Here is a 23,076-nt window from a genome sequence, read left to right as displayed (position 1 = left end):
ATGTTGAATTAATCTGTATTCGTTTAGAAATTTAATTTAATTTATATTAAAACACAATGCTAAAAGCCAAATGCCCTATACTTCTGTTGTTGCCAGGTTGGAGGGCCACAATTCATTCAACGTAAAAAAAATTAGCCTTGGACCCCAAAAAACGCTGGAGCCGCCCCTGTCTCCAAAGCGTTTGCCGGTTGTGTGTGCGTTGCGTGTGCGTGCGTGCGTGCGTATGCTTGAGTGTGTGTGTGATGGGGGGAGTTTCGTGGTAAAGCCTCATCCAGTGCGTGAGCCTCACGCACACACGGGCACGCAGATCCTCAGCTGTAGGCTAATGCGTGATGTAACAGGAAGAAGTGGGTTGTTGCCTTCCAACGTCAACCTGCCAGCCGCCTCAGTTGCGCACAGAGAAGCGCCGGAGATCCACCGCGCTTTGCTGCACCACGGAGCTTTTGGAGACACACACTCAGACACACACGCTTGTTTCGGAGGGATCGCTTGATCGTTGAGTCTCCACCGTCCCCCTGTTGGATTTAACCCCCAGGTAAGTCTCTGCTCCACGGGGAAACGGGCGGGATTCCTGCACGATTCTTCCCGCTGTAGTCTGAGCAAGTTCAGATGCAGCGGTGTGGTGAAGAAGAATGACGATGCGGTTTGCGTGTGGAAATCTCTGTCATATCTCAATGGACAATAACTGCGCTAAAATAAATGACTGAATGTGTCGTTGTGCTGGAAATAAGAAGATAAAAACACAATTTGTGTCGAAATGGAAGCATATTGAGTCAAACAGCGGGTAGAGTGAATGTGCATGAACCAGCTGTCAGGGGTTTGATGTAAAGGAGCAAAGCTTTGGGAGGCGATTATGCATTTGAACGCATCATGCCACTCTGCTTCATCCTGCACGTCACATTTGCTGCATGAATCAAACTCACCTTTATCCGCTTAGGGAGGAAGCCTGAACGCATCCGTACTGTGTGTGTGTGTGTGTGTGTGTGTGTGTGTGTGTGTGTGTGTGTGTGTGTGTGTGTTGATGCAGATAGGCGTTTGTAGAAATGTGTAGAACTGAAACCTAAATGATGGATGAGGGCAGGGAGCAGGCTGGAGGCTGGAGGGAGGGTGAGTCATGTTGGTTTTGTCCTCAGAGGCACAGATGAAATGATTGTAAATGTTAAGAGTTAAACAGCAGAAATGATGAATTCAGCTTAATTCAGAATTCAGAACCCAGGCTTTGCTCTGCTTCATCATCTGCATGGTTACATAAAGCTGCAGATTTGGACATGCTGGAAGTTTGTGGGCTGGAGAGAGATGACGATGATGGCAGTGGTGATGATGAGTGATAGTGATGACGTGGAGGAGGAGGAGGACGGTGGTCTCCGGGGGCCGAGCTTGTCTGCTGGGAATAGAAGAGAGAGGCGAAGGCGACTCCCAAAGCAAAACCAATCAGAGTTTATTGGTGACATGAAGGAAGTGTTACTGCCCACACCTTCGTCTGCATGAGGTCATACAATTCTATACAATAACGAGGTGCTTCCACATATGTAAAGGCGCCTAATGCTCCTTTATCAAACACATGTAAGGCGGCACAGCACCCATCATCAGGAGCAACGTATCAATGGGGTTTGGGAGGCGATCAAGAGTTGAAATCCTTTGAAAACCGTCCAGTAAAGGTCAGAAAGAGTTTTGGAGACTTTTTGCATCAAAATGGTGAAAGAAGATAAAACACTTTGCATGAGAGAAGATAAGTCAAAATGTAATGTTGTACTTCGTGGTGGGAGGTTAGATAATATATCAGGAAATGTTGACTGTGGGTGTGTGAGAGCTGCCAGTTGGCAGAGGCGCTGGTGCCCTGATATCCTCCAGAGGCTCGGGCCTGCGCCTGAGTGTACGAGCTGACTGTGCAAGAGAAATGTCACGCAACCCCTCAGATGAAACCCCGGAGCGATCGTGCTGAGTGTTTATTGCCCAAATCTAAAGAGAAAGAAAGAAGAAGAAGCTATTAATGGTGGCAGAATCAAAGACCCGGGCTGCGTGGCTCTCTAAGCGTTTGCAGTCTCCATGGTGAATCTGTCCTTAAAATCAGTGGCATTTAATACGCTGCCAGAGGAATCTCATTCATAGCGGAACTGATTGCGAGAACTCTACGGCACATAAGGTTTGGATTCAGAAGAATTGCTTTGCAGGCAAGCAGCAAAGGAACTTCCCCCAGTTCCATTCTGCCTTTTATCAAGGATCTGTTGGCCTGCAAGTGATCGACAATTGGGGTCATTTTAAGAATTCCTATCAGGAGGATTTGAGGACATTCTGCATCAAAGTGTTTGCATACTGTAGCTTTACAGGCCCACTTAACACTTTGAAATGTGATCTTTATAATGAGGTGTCAAGGTGTCCGTTCCTTCCTTACAATTTGAAACATCAGCGCTGCTTGATCTTCCTGCTTGATCTCATTTGGAATCAGGATGTACAGTTTTCCAGGAATGGTTACCGGGGACTGTGGACAGCAACAGCACATGCAATAAATGTAGCTCATCCAGGGAACAAGGAGGGAGGAGGGGAGGAGGGAGGAGGGAGGAGGGGTTTGTACTGAGATCCGACCCCAATGCAGACGGGGTCCAGATATTGAGAGTCGATCAGACGTCATGCTTCAGATATTCTACACGGATGAAGAGACGTCACGTTCACACATCTTTAGTTATTACGTCATCCTCTTGTTGTATTTCCACTCATACTGTATTTCAGTTTGGATCAAGCAGACCATCGTCTGCTCCCCACAGGTTCAGGTTATCTGATTACACAAAAGGACAATGATGTTCGATATGCGCCTCTCTTTTGAGAACCCCTCAGGTTCTGGATTCAGTTTCAGGGATGTGGTCATTTTTCCACTCATACATTATGAAGGGTCATTAGTTTTCTTTCTTTCTTTTCTTCTTCTTCTTTTTTTAACCCTGTCTAGTCTAATTTAAGCATCGGCGGTCCCTGTTATGGATGTGTCTCAGGTTAATGTCCTCAGCTCGGGGGGATAGTTGATGTCGGAAAGATCCTGTGCGGTTTCCAAGGGTGTTCCATGTTTGTGAGAGCTAAACAAACCGTCAGTGTCACTGTGCTTCCTGATTTACTGGGTGGGAGGGGGCTTCTGGCGTACATAACAGGAGGAAAGGTCTCTTGGAAGCTGTGTGTGTGTGTGCGTGCTTGTGTTTGTCGCCCTGAAGTGAAGCTATTGTGCAATCCTTGGCTTTACGTCTGCGTGTATTTAATGTATCTTTTCCGGGGGAGATGTTATGGAGATGTAGGGGAATGTTACGTAAGCGGTTACGTGAAGCTCTGCTGACCTTCTTTTTTTTTTTCGGAATTCTTGCTGCACAATACAAAACCAAATGCCACAGCACGATCATTACACGGGTGACTTGAGATGCATTGTGGGTGCATAAATAACACGCTCTGCTGCAGAACGTCTCTAATTAACACGTTCACTCCTTTGTGAAGATGTGGCCATTAGTATTTGTCAGACACAGACGGGCGAAGGCTTTGATGAAGAGCAGCATTTCATTGATTTCTGATGGAGTTTGATCACTTAAAGCTTCTCTCACTGTAACCTACACTGTATTGTTGATGTAGTAGGATACAAGTTGTGCTTTCTGTTTTCTCACCTAATTTTTAAGGTTGACTATCTTTGTCTCTATGAAGTCCTGCAGAGACCTGGATGAACTTGGCTTCCTGATGTTCCACCATTGTTATATTCTGGCCAAAACATCCATCAAGAAACAGATCCTGTTCCCATCGCTTCCCTAATGAGTTTGATTTCACATTCTGTACTTTGCCCTCGCTGTCACTTTTACGATTCAGCAATTCAGCAAAAAACATTCATTCATTCAAGCTCACAAGATGTTCTGATATATCTCCATGAATATCTCCATTGTTCCTGTTTGTGGAGCAACATGATGCTTGTACAATGAATTCGACATGTGTATCCCATGAGATTCCCGTTCCAGCCGGTGTTGTTCCGCTTGTTTCTCAGAATGATTGGAAGCAGGAGAACATTGAGACTTTGACTCGGATCTCCACAGCACAGCTCAGTGTTTTGGTGCTCAAACCCTCAACAGAGCAACTCAAGCCTGTGATGACGTGAACCTCTCCCTTAGAGGTCAAACTCCAGGACTTACATGGAGGATTTTCTTTGGCTTCAACCAGGTCGTCTTAAATCAGCAATGAATCTGACGCTTGTGTTATTTTTGTCACAGCCAGCAGGGAACCACTCATTCAACAAATCTGTACGTTGGATTAACACTCTAGTGTGATACGAAGCTTTTGAACAGTTTGGGGCGGATGGAATGTTGGTTGAACACTGGGAGGACGGGTGATTGGTGCAGAGGTCAGCGTCCTGTTTTTGTAATGTTTTCATAGCGAGACAAAAACAGCCGATAAGTGAGCAGAAGCGTCGCGGATGCAGCTTTGAGCAACTGTGTTCTTCACCCCAAATAACAACCACACAAACAGTTGTAATTGCTTCACTTCACTGCGACAAACGGCAACAATGAAAACGCAGTCTTAATTACTTGGCAACGGTGGGCGCACATCTAACAGTATCATAGGAGAACAAAAAAAGGCGTCTCAGACAGCTCCAGCTATTGTGCAAATCTGTCGGCCTGTCTCCATCCGGTGCACTTGATGCACTTGACAAAGCAAATCTAATGACCTGTGCAAATGCTGCTCCGTGTAGTGGAAGGAATCGCTGGGATTAGTCACGATTTCCCACTGGACTGTGGAGAACATGCTCAGCAGGTCGTGCCACTCAAGCCGCAAACTAGCCGCTTCCATGCGCTGTACATCAAAACACTTAGAGTGACACCGTGGAGAATGTGCAGGTGCAACTCCATGATGGCGTCTGGTTTATTTTTAACCAGAGTATTTTTAAAGCAGTATTTGTACTATTTTTTCCTATGCGTAGATGCGGCCATGACCGGCTGGCGGATCAGGATCCTGTTCTATGGTTTGGAGCTCTACTATGCAGAACGTCCTTTTAGAAGTAACAACAACACACCACCACGTGCACCTACGAGTGTTTTAATGTGAAGATTTAAGAGCGAGAACAACATGACTGACCAGAGTACATGACAAAGAAGAGGAGGAGTGAAGCTACAAGTGTAATTTGACTCAAGCTGTGGCGTCTGGAATTTCTGCAGAGAATCAACCAGGGAAATGTATGTAAATCCTGCTACTCTGGCAAACAAAACAAATGTCATTAAAGTGGTTTTAAGTTTGTTATAACTCTCTTTTAATTGGGTATTAAAGAGATTCTGGTTGGAAACAGCCCGGTCCGCTTGGAGGCTTTTGGGTGAGTTGCTATTCCAGTTGATTCGGAGGTTGTTAAAGATTTCAGAACAATTTATTTGAACAAGTCTCTTGGGATCTTGGACCATTTGAAGAAGCAAAGCCCCCAGATTTGTGTTTTTGTGACTCTAACGGTAGAGGAAGAGGCTTTTCCATTGTGTTAAAACTTTCCACCAGGGTTCAGAAACAGGTTGGTGGTGGTTGGTGGGCTCGGCCTGTGGGTCAGTCATGTTACACTGGATGTTGTTGTTTGTCTCTCAGCGAGCCTCATTCCAGTGCCCAGTGTACCTGCAGCCAGCATGTGTTGTGTTTGGACCCCTGCTTGCTGCATGGTGCTGTTTTCCAAACTGGCATCAGAGCGTCTGACCTCATTTCACAGCCGACACGTATGACTCACTGTCACTCTGCCTGGGCTGCTGGGATACTTTAAAGCTGAAGTGCCAGTTTGTGATAGTTTGTCATGTTCACTAATTGTATGCAAAGAGAGACACAGTTGGACGACACACACCAGCACATCTAAACTCTCTGAGCCCATGTCTGCTGTATCTAATGTATGCTGGGATCTGAAACTGTGCAGACAAGCGTTTATTCAACTTCTGTCCTCCATAATGGATTTCATCTATTTTGAAGTATGTGTTTGTTTTGATGTGAGGTCAGAGGGATGGATTTCCATTTTGAGACTGATGTCATCTGTCCTTGATACTTCAGCAGAGGCCTGAGTGTCCTGTGGAGGTGTTAAAAGGTGTTTATATTGTGTCTCCCTCACGTGTTAGCAAGAGGCCCCACAAAATTTCAGCTAAAGGGCACTCAGAGAGCAAACACACACACACACACACGTGGAAACACACAGTGCGTTCCGATATGACCTTTGCCTGAGTGTATATCCAGAAAGATCCAGATCAATGTCTGGATCCGGGGCTAAGTTGCACCAAATTCCCCGTTCTGTGATGTTCCAGGAACTGATAACCATCCTGAACCTGGATCTCACGTCTCCTAATCAATAATCATCTCCACACAGCTTGACTTCCAGTGCCATGTGCAGCTTTGTCATTGCAGTATTATCTTAATAGCCGCTGATAGCGACACGACCTCACAGACGAGTGAACATCCATCTGGTTGTTGTTAGGGAATGTTGGCCTGGAGCCGTGGTGCATGTGAGATCAATACATTGGCATCTGGGTTTGCTTTCAGGAACACGGCCTCCTTCCTGCCCCGTGAATGCAAAGTATGGCGTGGAGGCGAGGAGGGATTTTCATACCGTGGCCTCCCTCTCCTCTGTGTGGGACTGTTGTTGTTGTTGTTCTCCCTGACATCTGGCGGTGCCCATGGCAACTCGGAGGTCTCGCTAACATGGGTGACTGCATGTTAAAGTCCAACTCTCATGCATTTTTTCAGTCACATGGGAGAGATTATCAGCATGCACAGCTGTTGGCATTAGAAAGGCTGGAGCTATATTTGGTCATAACGTTACTATGGACACTCTTTGATTGACAGGCTTTCCACGCTTTCAAATGAAGAATCACACCTCTTCTGTGTGTCCTTAAGGTGATTTTAGGGATTTCAGTTTAACACATACGCTGGATTAGCTGCATGTGTGTGAGTGTAACTGACATGTTTGGATCTCTTACTTCTCAAGTAGAATGAACATGTGCGTGCGTGTGTGTGTGTGTGTTCATGCGTTCTAAAGTAACGACTCTTAACTGGCGGTTCAACAAAGTTTAATTATTCCTTTAGTGAAACCACTGAACCGACGGTGAGAGCAGCACAACACAGCACACTGAGTTTAATTGGCCGCCACGGAGGAGCACATTAGCTACCAAACTAACATGGCAAAATAAAAGCAAACCCATTCACCCCCTCAGCAGGAGCTTAATCAAACACAAACCACCGTAAAATAATCCTAATAAACACAAACGTTTGTCTCGCCCTTCTTCTCTTCTCCTCACTTCAGACCAACATAACTTCTAACATCTGCTAACACGTGAAGCAAAGTTTTATTGGGCATTTTTGTGTTTGTAAAGTCAACATGTATGTATTGTTGGTATGCAGTCACACACTCCGGGTGTCACGTTGCTCATTAGTCTGTTGCTGACGTACGGCGGCACCCAGACGCAGCACCTGGAGGTTCTCGTGTCGTTCCTCTACAAAAGTGTTAGATGCTGAGGTAACACAACCCCTGGCTGATAGAAATCCAGGTCTCGGGCCGTGTGTGTGTGTGTGTGTGTGTGTGTGTGTGTGTGTGTGTGTGTGTGTGTGTGTGTGTGTGTGTGTGTGTGTGTGTGTGTGTGTGTGTGTGTGTGTGTGTGTGTGTGTGTGTGTGTGTGTGTGTGTGTGTGTGTGTGTGTGTGTGTGTGTGTGTGTGTGTGTGTGTGTGCGTGCGTGCGCGTGTGCGCTGCATGGAAACTGGGCCAGTGAAACACCCATCACGATACGCAACCAACTGTAATCTACTGATGCAAGTCAAAGCTATCCTTCCATATCACGGCCTGTGACTGTGATCAAGCGTAGAGCCTGTGTTTGTAATTTGTTCAAACTAAATAAATATGTATTGTTCTGGAAAGACAACTGGACTTGGAAATGGATCGTTCAGTGATAGAAGAAGTTTCAGAAGTACACATGCGAGATCCCAGAAAGTGTAATTGTTCTGTTTTGCTTGTCGGCGATGTTCCTGCCTGGTGTGTTTGTTTATACAGAAAGCCCCAGCCACTTATCCACGTGTGCGACCTGCGCCTTGTGTTTGGCTTTCAACCACTCATAATGGAATCAAACTAAACATCGCATTTGGACGGCATTTGCTTTTTTTTTTTCTCCTTCCTTCTTCTTCTCCTTTTTTGATCTGTTGCAGTCAATATAAGCACATAACACTGCTTCCCCTTTAGATCTGACTGGCAGAGCAGAAGAAGTGAAAAAAGAGGAACAAATACAAGAACGAGGCTTCATGAGGACCTTCTTAGTGTGTGTGAGAGAAAACATACAAACACCCATGCTCTTGACACATTTTGGGTCTATTTTGGAAACTTGTCCGTCCACTGCTACGCTCGCTGCAGCACTGTTGTGTCTGCTGAGTGAAAACATGTTGTTTGTCATGATGCCGGCCGAATACCCACTTGCTGGTCTCGTGTCTAACCAGCTGTCACATGTTGACATAAGCACGTTACAGGAAGTAAAAGGCGATCAGCCGTCAGATCCAGACACACATTACACATTACAGTGTGAAGAAGAAGGAAACAAACAAAAGTATGATAGGTTGTATTAACGTCTTGTTGCCCATCTTTGGCTTCAATGTTCCTACAAGAATCTGTGTGATTTCATTCAGCGTTTACAGTAAATGTACAGTCTCCATATGGCAGTAAGACATCCAGGCAGTGCACCATGAGCAGACAGTTCAGGCAGAGTCTATCCTTAAAGCCTGACCTCTCTCTCCATCCTGTTGGACCTCTCATGGCTTCCCTCGCCTCTCGTAAAGCCTAAAGAGTCTTCTGCTATAGATTAGAAGCTGCAGCGACGTCGCAGGCCCTCGCTCGCCTTAATGGACATCCGAATGCCACAGAGAGTAACTGGGAGATGGAGAGTGCCAAACATCCTGTGAGGGCAGCAGGATGTGTACATCTCCGCAGGGACAATGATAGCTGATAAGTGTCAGACTGAGTTCCGGCGCTGTGGTATCTGTACGCTGGCAGATGGAATAGGTGATGTCAGCTCTTACACAAAGTGTCTGTGACTAACCACTTCTGTGAACTGCGGCGAGGCACTCTACACATAATAGTGGACCACCCACAGTTTGCATTGTGGAGAGGTTTGGATTAAGTTGACCCAAAACAGATCAATAATGGAGTGTAGTGCCAGCATGTAGGTTGCTCTCTTTAGCTCTGAGCCGCAGCGGTAAACTTAGAAACGCTGTCGTCTATAAAAATCTCGATGACGGATGTGGTTTCTCTGGTTCTGTTCAGGGTTTCGGGTGTTGTTGATGTTCAGTTTCCATTCATTTATCTCCTCCTGCTCTTACTAAGTGCACCGTGTTCTCTTTGGCATTGTTGTTACACAGATTTATACCTTCTTTCCCAGTGCAGTAAAGTGTGAGCAAAACCTATTCTGGGTATTCTAATTCCCACAAGAAGCCAGATGTCATTGGTTTCAAGAAGCTGTGAGGCAGTAAAACTGACAGATACTATTTACTAGAGAAGATCTTACTCTCGCGTGTTTCGGGAACCTCTGCCAACTGTGGTGGCGGCGACTTGAGCACTTGTCGCGTCGAGTACAACTTGATTTAGGCAAACCAATGTGTTTCAGCTCAAGGCCTTCACCTGGGTTAGGAAAGGAAACGTGTCGAAGCAAATGCCTCCAATCGTCTGAACGCTCCAAACTTTTACCAGTGATAAGGAATCATGCTGGAAATCAAAAGCATCCTCTTGTTGTTAAGAAGCCAGGAGCCGAGTTGAGCTGCAGTCTGACAGCTGCTGGCAAAGCTCCGTCCGTTCCACGTTTGCCACCTGACAAGATTCACATGCGTCCTCCGTATCTGTCTGTTGATGTCTGAAACGCGGCTCCAGGCCAAATCCAGCTGGGGAACTTGGCACGGCAAGAGTGAGTGTGTGTGTGTGTTTGTTTGTATGCGTGTGTGTGTGTGTGTGTGTGTGTGTGTGTGTGTGTGTGTGTGTGTGTGTGTGTGTGTGTGTGTGTGTGTGTGTGTGTGTGTGTGTGTGTGTGTGTGTGTGTGTGTGTGTGTGTGTGTGTGTGTGTGTGTGTGTGTGTGTGTGTGTGTGTGTGTGTGTGTGTGTGTGAGACAGAGTACACAGCTGATCCTCTTCTGGCTGTTTCCAATTTGCACATCACTGTAATGCTTTACAATCCCACTTTCAGTAAGCCCCCCCCCTGCCGTCCCCAGGGTATCGCTCTTTAATTCTAAGCAGACCTGAGGAGGTGCTCGCTCGCTCGCTCGCTCGCTCGGCAGAGGAACTGGCCGGGGGGGAGAACACGCTGGGTCAACTCCACCACTGATGTCCGGAGCCGCCATGACCTAGGTTTTGGCCACTTAGCCTCCTTATTTATTTGTCAGGATGTTGGGAAGGGAAGTACGAGGGAGATTTCCTGTCAAGTAAACAAAACAAGGAGTGCAAATCCTGGAAAATAATAACATTCACTGTGTAGCTTTTGTTGTTCTTAAAGGGACGAATCACACGATGAGCTGCCCTCAACACAATAGGACCCTGTTTACTGCAAACACCCTCCATTACTCACTGAATTACACATCAAACCAGCATTGGCTTTATGTCTCAACCTGAGATGAGGTGTGTTAGGTTTGTTGGAGGCGAGCATGTGAAACTCCACCCCCCATGTGTGAACCCGTAGCTGTAGGACTCATAACTGAAAACGGCATGTTGGGCATTAAATAGGCGGCACAGCGGTGTGCTTCACAGCTAGAAGGTCTGTGGTCTGAATCCTACGCTGCGTGGCGTCCGCGTGTTCCCTTGTGACGGCCTGAGCTTCCTTCAGGGGCTCCGGCAGGTTAATCCTGCGGATGCCCTTGACCAAGGCACCAGGCTGTGGGTTAAATGCTGAAAACTCGTTCCATTGTACTCGTGATAATAACAACAAAGGTGCAGCTATCACTTGCCTTGTCTTCAATAGTAAATAAAAAATCCTCGCGTGCTTGACTGCCTTACATCTCGTGAACGCTCACCTCTTCTCCTGTTACTATGGTGATTTTCCATTACATGAAATTGAATTAGCCTTCAGATCCGTCACGGTGCATACTAGTATTGACCTACTTTCTGCAGGACCCGAGCCTCTGCATGAGGCGTAATCCCCCTGTGTGCTGTGCACCTGAGGCACTCTGGGGTCTCTCTCCCTCTCTACGCTCCGTACCTCTACTCCAGCAGCTGGGGGCGGGGGGGGGGGGGATGCCTGTTGTTGTCGAGTTTCATACCAAAACTTAACAGGTGTCACAACCTGCATGCTAATAAACCAGCCTGCAGCTACGAGCACCCAGAAGTGTTTTTAATTAGCCATGCTGACAAATTAACAGCCGGCTTCTGGCTTCCACTATCAGTCGCCTTGGTAATTGCAGAGCATTCAGAATAGCTAGATTAAAAAGACACGATGCCATTTTGTACGTAGCCTGAGAAAGAGGATCTGGAGCAGTTGACTTGACCTGTGAAGTCTCCAGTAGTGAAACATTAGAAGGTAGCAGGATTCAATCTGATGCACCTGAGCCTTAAGCACAACTACCGTCTTGGAAAGTAGATCTGAACCTCAACCTGAAGAATGTTTCCATTTATATTTCCTCTCATTGTATCAAGTCTCAGCAGATTATTGATGGGTTGTAGATTTTTGAGAGTTACCACCTGTGAGATGATACAGAGCAGGCAAATGTAGAAGTCACCACCTCTAAACCGTCCTGTAAACTGTGATACAATGTGGCCTTAAATGCAGCTGGAACCATCATCATTTATTATCTTATCTTATCTACAACACTGATGTGTTTAAGAAAAGACTTTCCAGTCTCTTGAAAGGTCACAGGAGGGGTCGTGGGAGATCTTCCTCCATCCAGTAAGTTAGGTTTGCTCGGAGTGTTGAAGTTAAAACCTTTGTCTATCTTCAGTCCAACTTTCATCAGCGGTCACAAGTTCTAAGTAGCGACCCTAAGAATGCAGTAGAGTTTACATTGAAGTACAGTATAATATGTAACAACCTCCTGTAAGACAGTAATGGTACTTTAAAGGTCTACAGTCAAAATGATGCCGTGCTCTTTCGCTTCATTGAATTCAATCTCCTTTCACCCTCTGGATGAAACCATGTCTTTATTAGGAGAGATGAGAAGTCTTTAGCTGTGCTTTTCTTTTGTTCCGCTCCGATAACAGCACTTTATTGTTCATTGTTCCCTCCAGGTCTGCAGCTGGTAGATGATCAGACAGCCTTGACATGGCTAAGAGGAAGATGGATGGCGCGGAGTGGAGCTGCATGGTGGCGCTCATACTGCTGTGTAATCCAACAGAGGTGGGACGTCATAAACACACACACACACACACACACACACACACACACACACACAGGCAGAACTGAAAACACACACGTCTCATTTTTAACTAAAATGAAGGTAATATTAAGATGAATGCACACATGGATTCATTTGTATTCAGTTTGATGAATTGGTAGTAAAATTAAATTGAATGGTGAAAGTTTGTTCTTCCCTCCTACAGAAATTCACCAATTACATCATAATTCATTTGTACTGATTGTAGATGCTTTACATTTAACAAAAGCTTATACACTCTAGCTGTAAGACTATTACATCTTACATTACATTACATTACGATCATTTGGCAGACGCTTTTATCCAAAGCGACTTACATTACATTACCACCCTTCGCAGAGGGGGGAGCAATTGAGGGTTCGGTGCCTTGCTCAGGGGCACCTCGGCAGGGCCGGCGACCCTCCGGTTCCCAAGCGGCAGCACTACCCACTGAGCCACTGTCTCTCTATCTTGCTATTGTATTAGTCAGTATAGTTGCCATTGTGTTTTGCAGCGAAATGCGTGACCTTCCCATGGAAACCACTTCAACGAGGTCATTGTGAACAATTGTGTGTTTTTATGTTTCTGTTTAAGGAGCATTCTAAGGGATTTCTTTTTCAATACAGCCATCAGGTTGGTATCACATCTGGACACATCTGTAGGCAATATTTCTGTATAGGGGTCATTTCTTTCCAGGGCGCTTGAATGCAGCTCTGGTTGTTAGTCGCCAGATCCCTACACAGGAAAAGGGGGTCCATCCTGTTTAAAAGGTCCAAACTGAGCTCAGTGTCAGAGGGTCAAACTGGGGGAAATATATGGACTTGTTTATACCTTTAAGTTAAATATCGGGATGCATTTGGATTAGAATGTCTTTGGAATGACTGACGTGGTTTATTGGCCTTTGTTCCTCTGGCAGATCTGCGTGAGTGCGAGCCTAGAAGTCAACGACACCCAGCAGCATCCAACAAACGTCTACCACAACATCGGCGTCACCAGAAACAAGATCGTGACGGCCCAGTTTGAGTGCTACCAAAAGATAATGAAAGATAACACCGGCAGCAGAGAAGGTAGAGGCGCCTTAAATTTGCTCATCGCTCGTAGCTGTGGTTCTATACCAGTCAATGTATTGATTGTTCTTCTCTTCGCTGGGGTTTAGAGCCCATGTGTAGCCGCACGTGGGACGGGTGGCTTTGCTGGGACGACAGCAGGGCAGGCTTCACCTCTGAGCAGCACTGTCCGGACTACTTCCAAGATTTTGATCCTTCAGGTGAGATTTCGGTGCAAAGGATGTGTGTACTCCTTTAGTTCTACTTAGCTGGACCAGAAGGATGGCATCCAAATTAAATGGGACAAACTAATGACAACAAATGATCAAACCAAACAGTTACGGTTTCAAGGATGTTGGTCCAAGATCTCTGAGACGAGTCAGGCCAAGCATTTATTATAGGCAGGTCCTGGGCATGGCTGATTGTCCTGATCATCCCCTGCAGAAGGAGTTGGAGCTTCTGTCTTCTGGTCGCTAGGAGGACTAGCAAGCACCCTTACATACTCATTTATTCTCATTTGTTGACTCGTGTCAACTTGTGACTTGTGTCTTTATTATTGTTGTACTGTTGTCCTCACTGTCTGGCTGCAGATGTTGTGTTTCTGATGGAGTGTATTACTAGTATTTATTGTAAAACCCTGGCTGCAAACAAAACTGCCCCTTGCTGTATAATAAAGACTTGAACTTCAACTTCAACTTGAACGCTCAGCTAATGTCTGAAAAGCCGGAAATAGCAAAGAGCAGAAAGCACAGACCAGTCCATCATTCTGAGTAAGAAGCACTTAAACCCAAACTGGATCACTTATAAATCCAGTTTAAGCTTTGATCGAATCCAAATTGTAACAACTTGTCATGTGAGAATTGCTTGAAATATTTGTTATTAAGTGACAGCGCTGCAACGATTTCTGACTTAAATCATAGACCACAGGGAACAACCACACCATCTCCATTGAAAAGTCAATGAGGTTGAATATCTACTTGAAACTATGAAGAGCAGATCTCAACTACAACCTTGCCTGCATTGTATTTGGACTTTTTCACACACATGCATGACCTTGCCTTGCAGAGATGGTGACAAAGATCTGCAGCGACACCGGTCATTGGTTCCTGCATCCTGAGAGCAACCGGACGTGGACCAACTACACCCGCTGCAACGAACACACCAATGAAGGCAGAATAGTATGACCACAATCACAATCACATTTTCTGGCCAAGTATGCTCAAATGTATAAGGTTAGAAGTAAGACTGAAGCTTTAAAGTCTCCAGGAATGGAGGCTAAATATTGCCTTACCAGTAAAATGTGTAGTTTAGGGTAAATGAGTTTAATTAAGTTAATTCCTCTGGGGAGCATGACTAGGCCCAGATGTTTGGCACATCAGGAGGAACACATGGTGATTAAGACATTACAGTTAGGAGATCTCTGTAAGTGCATTCGTGTCAAAGGATCAAGCTGCTAACATCACAAGACATTGTGATGACAATATGAAGATAGATTGACCTCTCTGATGGAGATAATCTAATCTGTTTCCATTCTCATGTTTTCCTCCAGACGGCAATGAATCTGTTCTACTTAGCTCTCATCGGACATGGACTGTCCCTGACCTCGCTCTTCATCTCCCTGGGAATATTCTTCCATTTCAAGTGAGTCACCAACCCTCCTTTCCAACGGCTGTGCTATTTGCTCGCATTGATATTTCATTCAGGCAGATTTATTTATTATTTAGAGATGTTATTTAGATTTTAGATGGAGTTATTTCATCATTCATGACTCAGCATCTCGGTGTAATCTCTCGGTTTTCCTCTTGCAGGAGTTTAAGCTGCCAAAGGATCACCCTACACAAAAACCTCTTCTTTTCCTTTGTTCTGAATTCTGTGATCACCATCATTTGGTTGACAGCAGTGGCAAACAACCAGGAGCTGGTGCAGAGGAATCCAGTGAGTTTTTGATTTAAACCAACCATCATCTTCTACAGACTCTTTTGCATTATTTTACAGACAATCATCCCTCCTCCTCATCTACTGTGTGCACCTTTTTTCCTTTCCCAGACAAGCTGCAAAGTCTCCCAGTTCATCCATCTTTACCTCTTCGGGTGCAACTACTTCTGGATGCTGTGTGAAGGGATTTACCTGCACACACTCATCGTGGTGGCTGTGTTCGCTGAGAAGCAGCACCTCATGTGGTACTATCTTCTTGGCTGGGGTAAGTCACGATAAGGAGTCAAAGAAGAGGTAATCCTCACAGGGATATAATTACCCGGGGGACCTTTTGTGCCTGGCCGTAGTTGCGGTGCCTGGCTGTGATCTAAATCCAGTTGGAATTGGCATCTCTGTAATTGGGTTCAAAATGGTTCTCTTTATGCCTCGTCAGTCTAGTGAGTCTCTACTGGTCAATAACTGGAGGCAGCAGTGAAGTATTTCAAAGTGGTGCAAAGTCTGAACACAGCAGATTGGAGAGCTGTTTGTAGAATCTGCTGATGGATTAGAACTACGATTGATCTGTCTTCATGTGCTACATGCATCCCTTTACATGTGCAAGTTAAGATTGTACACCGCAAAGGCAGTAAGTCAAACCTTAAGGGACTGTAGGGACTGTGCCCTTTACCTTTTACTGTTTTAGTGCAAAGGAAGGCACTTTTTAGGAGATCTGAGGGATTCGTACCACAGCAGTAGAAGCCATTTATTGCTCTGTAAACAAGTGCAGGTAGACGGGGGAAGTAATCTGAGAACTAGAGCGTTGCTAGTGCTCCACTTTCTGCCGTTTTCACCTTTTGGCCTAAATACTACCAGACACAGGTCCATTTTCAATCATTGAGGAGTTTGGCCTGGTTTTACTCACCACAGTCCTTACAAATCATGGATGGACTAGTTTCCAGTCTTGGATTGATTGTAATGCATTGAAACTGCAGTTTGTCCCCCTTAAAGGCAGCAACTACAAAATGAATGATGGAATTATGGAGAATGTTGAATGCTTTAGGTGCAATTGCAATTAACCTCTCCTCTTTTATTCCCAGGCTTCCCTCTCATTCCAGCTTCCATACACGCCGTTGCTCGAAGCTACTACTACAATGACAAGTAAGCAATCAAGTGCCAGATCCATTTCAACCAAGTATTATGCTTGAGAACACAAGTGCTTCAGAAGAACCAGCTTTCCACATAATGTAGTCCCACAATGCACAAGCACCAATATACTGTAGCCTCAAGAAATGACATTGATACACACACACAGCTCTGATACCATTGTGAGCTTCATAAAGGTAGCATTTAATACAGGTTGGATGTTTTAAAATTCAAATGTTGGCACTGATTTGTCCTGTCAGAAGATCCGTGCGTTACAATCAGGCTCAGATTGTCTTCACATTTGTGCTGTCTGCATCTTGCACGGATCAACAAAGCATTGAAGCCAGTCGATATGTTGTAATGGATTACCTTGTTAAGATGTTAATGAGAATCCGTTTCTGAGGAGCCCCATTGATCTACAACCGCTGCATAAATAAAGTCAAAACCTTTTCTCTGTTGTAGCTGTTGGATCAGCTCCAAAACCTCTCTACTCTACATCATCCATGGTCCCATCTGTGCCGCTCTCTTGGTAAGATGTCGCAGTCTTCTGTTGCCTGTGCTGCTCGTGTAAATCAACTGATTATTCCATTTTGTTATGTTGTATTTGAGAAGAATATCATTCTGCCTTGAGAGGGGAAACACTGGGTGGTCAATGGGTTTGTTTTGTTTAATCAATCTGTGCCCCTTTGAGGATCCACAAAGTGGTCGGTCCCCAGGCCCCTTTTGCGGGGAAGGAATTCTTCTGCTTAACATAACTAGGCCCACTTTAGAGGAAACTAGTCCCTGACGAGTCTCATCACATTACACCACAGTAAATATTGAGCCTCAAACATCCTTCCCAATGATGTTCTGCTCATTATGGACCTTTAGTTACAGTTAGGCAAATACTCTGAACTTTCAAACCAGTATTGTATTCATATCTTGCCTGCTTACTGATTTCTCCCCTGTGCTCTCCACCCTTCAGGTCAATCTGTTCTTTCTCCTGAACATTGTGCGAGTGCTGATCACCAAGCTGAAGGTGACCCACCAGGCAGAGTCCAGTCTGTACATGAAGGCGGTGAGAGCCACTCTCATCCTGGTGCCTCTTCTGGGAATTCAGTACGTCCTGCTGCCCTACAAGCCTGAAGAACGCGTCTCCTCTGAAATCTACGACTACATCATGCACATACTCATGCACTACCAGGTAGGTGCTGTGTTTAGATCTGGTACTAGTTGAAGTTAACAGTGCCACTTAATGCTACCACTTAAAGACCAGGAAGGGAGGTAGAAAGTTCCTGAAGTGGCAAAAGAAATGTCCTGCACAAACACTTTGGGACGGACATCTGCAGTAGGTTAGCAACTGATCAAAATAAAGAGTAGAACAACACCATTAGTACTTTGTGCTTTGACGTCTAAATGCTTTCTCAGTGTGTATTTTTAGAGCGATATTTTAAGTTCACTGTGTATTGAATGTGTTCATGTTCACTGCCCCGGTGTTCTTGTAACACGCGTGGCCTTTGGATGTTCTGAATTCTGTTTCCTTCTCTTCTTCAGTCCTACTTGCGCATTTCCTGTTGTTTTTCTGAGCTTAAACCTTTTAGTTTCTTAGCATCTCTGGTAGGATCATGTTTATGTTGAAGAGCAGCAGGAAAGAAAGAAGAAGAATTTTCAGAGAGCTGAAGGGGGGTGAACACCAACTGGTTAGATGTTATCTGATCTCTGTGTTGTCCCAATGTCCCAGTACAGTGAGGACCTCTTGAGCAACAGGCTGAATCAGCTTACAATCTCCCTCTCTCTCTGTCCCTCTCTGTCTCTCTCTCTCTCTCTCTCTCTCTCTCGCTCTGCACGTTTCCTATCTCTCTTCTGCACATGTGAGATATAATCATTTGCTTTCTTTCTTTTAATTGCAGGGTCTGCTGGTGGCCACCATCTTCTGCTTTTTCAATGGGGAGGTAAGACAGTCAGATGGGGTTGTGGCCCTTTCACTAAATGTATTTTGACCACACACACCTACACACACAAACGCACACATCCTCCACATGATTAGGGACAGACCTTGCGACTTCCTGACTTGCAGGACATTCCTCTTGGGTGGCGGGGGATGGTAGATGAGGCATGACAGGCTCGTTCCTCTGGGGACGTCGTAGACTAAAGATCATTTCCCTCATTGGCAGGCGGCCATGTGCTGTACACTGATCACAGATTTGCCTGAGCTGAGTTGTTTATAAGAGCGCCCGCCGTCTTCATTTCTGAAGTGGCCTTTAGCTGGTCAAAGATAAGATGGTAGCAGATACTGGAGTTCTGCTGTTATCTCAGACACACAAAACCTTCTGCAATGATGGAGGACTCCTACAGCGAAGGAAACAGGGCCAGTCTGTTCATCACAATGCAACAAAAGTGACGTGTTGTGCTTTTTGTTACTTTACATCATTGTTATGGTGTAATCTAGCAGGGAGTATGTGCTGACTTGTCAAAACTTGAGGTTCACACCCTGACCCCAAAGCTTCATCTCCACTCGAGCTTTACTTCTGTTACATGTTTACGTCAACATGTAAGACACACACACACACACACACACACACACACACACACACACACACAGCTAGAAAGTGTTTTGACCAACTTTCTCTGGGGCAGTTCAAGCTTGACCCAGCTGGCCAATCAGAATAGAGCAGGCTCGCTAGGCAGGATCCTTTAAAGAAACGGTTCTGTTGTACTTCAGTGTGCACAGCGGTGCATCAGATAGGGAGAATAAAAGTGGATCAGTGTGTTTTCGGTTTCAGAATTGGCCCTAAGAAGAAGAACTTAAAAATGTGTTTAAGAGGAAAGAAGGAGCACCAAGACACACATTGTAATGAAGAGTGACTCACATGAAGCCTTTCTAACACATTGTGTCTCTGATTAGGTCCAGGGGGTTTTGAGGAGGCACTGGAACCAGTATCGCATCCAGTTTGGCAGCAGCATAGGAACCCACTCGGACGCACTGCGCTCAGCCTCCTACACGGCCTCGTCCATCACCGAGGTGCAGGGCTGCTACAGCATCGACGGCCACACGGAACACATGAACGGCAAAGGCTGCCATGACATGGACGCGTCCATCCTAAAATCAGACAGCCCCTTTGCCTGAGGACAGCACCTGAGCGTCCCGTCCACCCCGTCCACCCTGTCCCTCCTCTGAAACTGCAGCATGTTCTGATCCGCGGCGACAGGGAAAACATCACTTTTAAAAGGGACGGAGTACTCGGACTAAAAATACAATGTGAGAAGATATGCAGGAAAAGAAGTGCAGACACAGGCTCTTATCCATTCAAAGGAAATGTCTCCTTTTGTCTAACGCAGTGTCTCTGTACTGTAAAGTGAGCTTGAGCTAAATATTCCCACAGTGTGTCATTTCCACTCTGCTTCTCTTGGATTGTGCATCCTGGAAATCTCAATATTGTCTATGAGTAACAGCTTTTGCTTTTAGGATCATGTCCAAAACGCCTCTGGTCAGAATTGCCAACAAACAACCACATACACACACATTCATTTTGACATTGTTAGTGCCAAACCAAGTCTAGCTAACTATCCTTGCCTGCATCGATTAGTTTCACAGTGACAGAGAACAGATAATAATAATATATCACAGCTCTATCCTGTATTTCACACGTTAGTTATATCATCATTAGCATATTAAAGGTCAGCTGAATTCATTACCACACAGTATTAATCATGTTAATGTAGAGGGTTGGACTGTCACTCATCTCTCAGCCTGACCTTCATGGGTTGTGGTTGAGTCTCATTATGTGAGGGCAGCAGATCCAGATGAGCAGGGCGCATGTTAATGTAAGGTCATGTGATCGTATCTCAGTATCTGGATCATGTATCCAAACAGTGAGGCACGGATGTTAACATGATGTGTAAATACGACCCATGTGATTCATACCTTACCCATAATTCATCAGTTAAACTCATAATTTCTACCTACGCTAACATGGCATCATTATCTGGAGAACTGGAGTTCATTTCAACACAAATGAGAACTAAAACAGTGAAGTTCTGAGTCTTGATTCTGTTGAACACATGTTTAACATTCCTCTGCATATTTGTCTGCAGTGTTGTGGTTCTTAAATGACATATTTCTTATTACAAACTCATTCAAAACTAATGATACACAAGAAACTGCACAGGCATTACAAACACAGTGGCACCATTATAGGCTGTTAGCAAGGTTCATTAAATATTAAACGAATGAGTGAACTCCAGAGGGAATGAATCAATACAAGACAAATGCAGTGTCAAGCTGTCATTGTTTCATCCTGAATACTTAGCAACCAGTTTGCATTGTCTCCCATCTTTTGCTCTTCAGTGTCACTGTGAGGTGGAGCGTACTCTGATCTGTCCTCGTTTCTAGATGACCTTGTTTACTGTAAGCTATGAGGAAAAGTGTCTCCTCCATGCAGGGAGCACGACTGCAGACATACGACGTGGGAGGAACTTGGTTGAAAGCAAATGGTTCCTTTAAAAAAAATGCTGGTGTGAAAGCAATGAGCCTTAAATATTTGTAAAGCATTTGTGTAAGATAAAAACGCTTTATTCTCGTCTATAACCACTGAACTTTAGTTACAGTTTTGCTTTCATTTCATTCACCAAACATCCAAAACCTTCCGTTGCTTTTCTTTTCTTTAGCCGATCATCAATCATTGTCAATAATGCTGGGAACACCATCAACAATCACCTGATGTACATATTTTTGTAAATTTGGCATCTGCAAAGAGGGCAAGTTGTGTGTGTGTGTGTGTGCACCTGTGTGTATGCACGTGTGTGCATGATTTATATATATACAGTATTTATGAGTACATTATACTCAGAAGCATCCGACCATGAAGGAACTGTCTTATGTGACTGCGTGGGCCGTTGTTTGTTCCACCTCTGTGTTTAAAAGAGGAAGGGGTGGGAACCAGGGTGGGGCGCTCTGTCTGTCTGCACATTGTGATGCATTATTCCTCCACTGTCCATAAAGTCATCATTTATTTATACATTACAGTCAGAACAAGCACAGCGCCCTGCGTCAGTTCAATTTACAGGAATGAAGTCAATCTGCCATCGCTTCATCCGAGCTTTCATGATGTTAATGCGTTAAAATACTAGATTCACTAGAGGGCGCTGTAAGAGACCAATCAAATAATTGCAAATGAGGCGGAGCACAAAAATTGGGAATCCGATATAACAGCACAAATAAAAGATGGCGACAATCTAACCGCCTGCCCGATTTTTGTAGGTAAATACATTTTGCGAACACGTGGTTAACGTCAGGTATAAATATAAGTGTAACGTTTGAGCATAAGCTGATTTGTGAATCCACTCTTTGCAGACGAGCTCATACTTTAGACTGAAGTAGGTTCTCACAGATACAGGGTAAGAAATGACTACCTACCAATACCAAATATTAACATTTGCTATTGAATGTCTCAGTTACACACAGGTCTGTTGTTAGGGTGGCATATTTTTAAGATATATGATGACATAATGATGAATGATGTGGTATTGATTGTTTCAAAGGTTTTCTCTGCAGGATTCATTTGAGGCAGAAGGTTCATTTTGGACACTGGACACCAGATTATATTCAGAGTATTTTGAGGACTTTTCTATGTCAAATCTGCAGGACAGTTTCCCTCCACATTATCATTCACATAAACTATGTAGTGTTTATTTTGAACTGTCGGCGTTCCGCTTCGAGACAAGTGATTCAAATACAGCGACATCTTTCATAAACAATTTCTACGTCCTGTACTGTATCGCTGATGAGATGAACTGTGTTATTGCCAGAGTCTTTTTGCCAAATGTAGTAACTCCTGTTGTACCCTTTCAGTTGTGTATTCTTGTGTAAAATACTTTCATATGACTTTCCAAAGGTCTTGTTAAGAGTTTATGAAGTCCCCAGTGACGCCCTGTGACATTGTATAGTATGACAGAAGCACTGGGGACAGGGTCTAGTCTCTGTTTGTACTGTACTGTATTTCACTTTGGTAGTCTCTACACTTTGACTCCACACACTACTGTTTGAATGTACCTGATTGTGTTTTATTTTATGCTTATGAAAACATATATATATATATTTACGATATCTCTTTTTTTATCATACCATTGAATTGCACAATGTTGCTGTCTTGTGTGTATCAGATTATACCAATACAGTATAGTACAGCAATAGCAGCCAACTGAAGTATGCATCCTTTATTTCTAAAATGTGAAATTCTGTGTAATCAGTGGGTTTGACTATGAGGCAAGGTGCTGTGTGTGTTTGCCCCGGTCCCCCAGCTGAGAAAGAGTAGGGCCCTCGTGTTGTACTGTGTGCAATATGAGATACATTAACACAGAGCTGCTGGATGAAGCCTCTTTTGTCGTGCACATTAGCACCACAATTCATTCCAAAGCTGCAAATTCTAATGAGCTGTTGTGAGCGATTGCGTTCCATTTTTCCAGCATGTGGCTGAAAACAAAGCCGAGCTCCTGCACAGTGTTCATCTCCAGCCATGGCACAAATGCCTCTCAGTTGGGGTTCAATAGTTCAACCGCGAGTCTTTACAGCTAATGTTGCTGAAGACGTGTTTCCACTTCCAGCCCCCTCTGTGTCCTATTAGAACTCTCACGTCCTGCTGCTTTACTGCCGCCTCGCTGCTTCCA

The 23,076-nt window shown here is 44.8% G+C and overlaps 1 protein-coding gene across 1 annotated transcript; it reads left to right on the top strand.

The window, feature by feature from the left end:
• The first annotated feature begins 318 nt into the window (after positions 1–318).
• calcrla (calcitonin receptor-like a) lies at positions 319–22,507 on the top strand. The gene is made up of 13 exons (XM_076160516.1): positions 319–535; positions 12,204–12,312; positions 13,245–13,395; positions 13,485–13,595; positions 14,440–14,552; positions 14,924–15,015; positions 15,183–15,309; positions 15,421–15,574; positions 16,386–16,446; positions 16,894–16,960; positions 17,396–17,614; positions 18,321–18,362; positions 19,316–22,507. The coding sequence occupies exons 2-13, from the start codon at positions 12,238–12,240 to the stop codon at positions 19,535–19,537; spliced, it is 1,434 nt and encodes a 477-aa protein (XP_076016631.1). The 5' UTR covers positions 319–535; positions 12,204–12,237; the 3' UTR covers positions 19,538–22,507.
• Positions 22,508–23,076: the final 569 nt, after the last annotated feature.

Source organism: Genypterus blacodes, unplaced genomic scaffold (genome assembly GCF_046128005.1).
Source record: "Genypterus blacodes isolate CSIRO-AG114 ecotype Tasmania unplaced genomic scaffold, CSIRO-AGI_Gbla_v1 ptg000106l_1, whole genome shotgun sequence".
NCBI classification, from domain to species: domain Eukaryota; kingdom Metazoa; phylum Chordata; class Actinopteri; order Ophidiiformes; family Ophidiidae; genus Genypterus; species Genypterus blacodes.
This window is presented reverse-complemented; position numbering and strand designations above follow the sequence as displayed.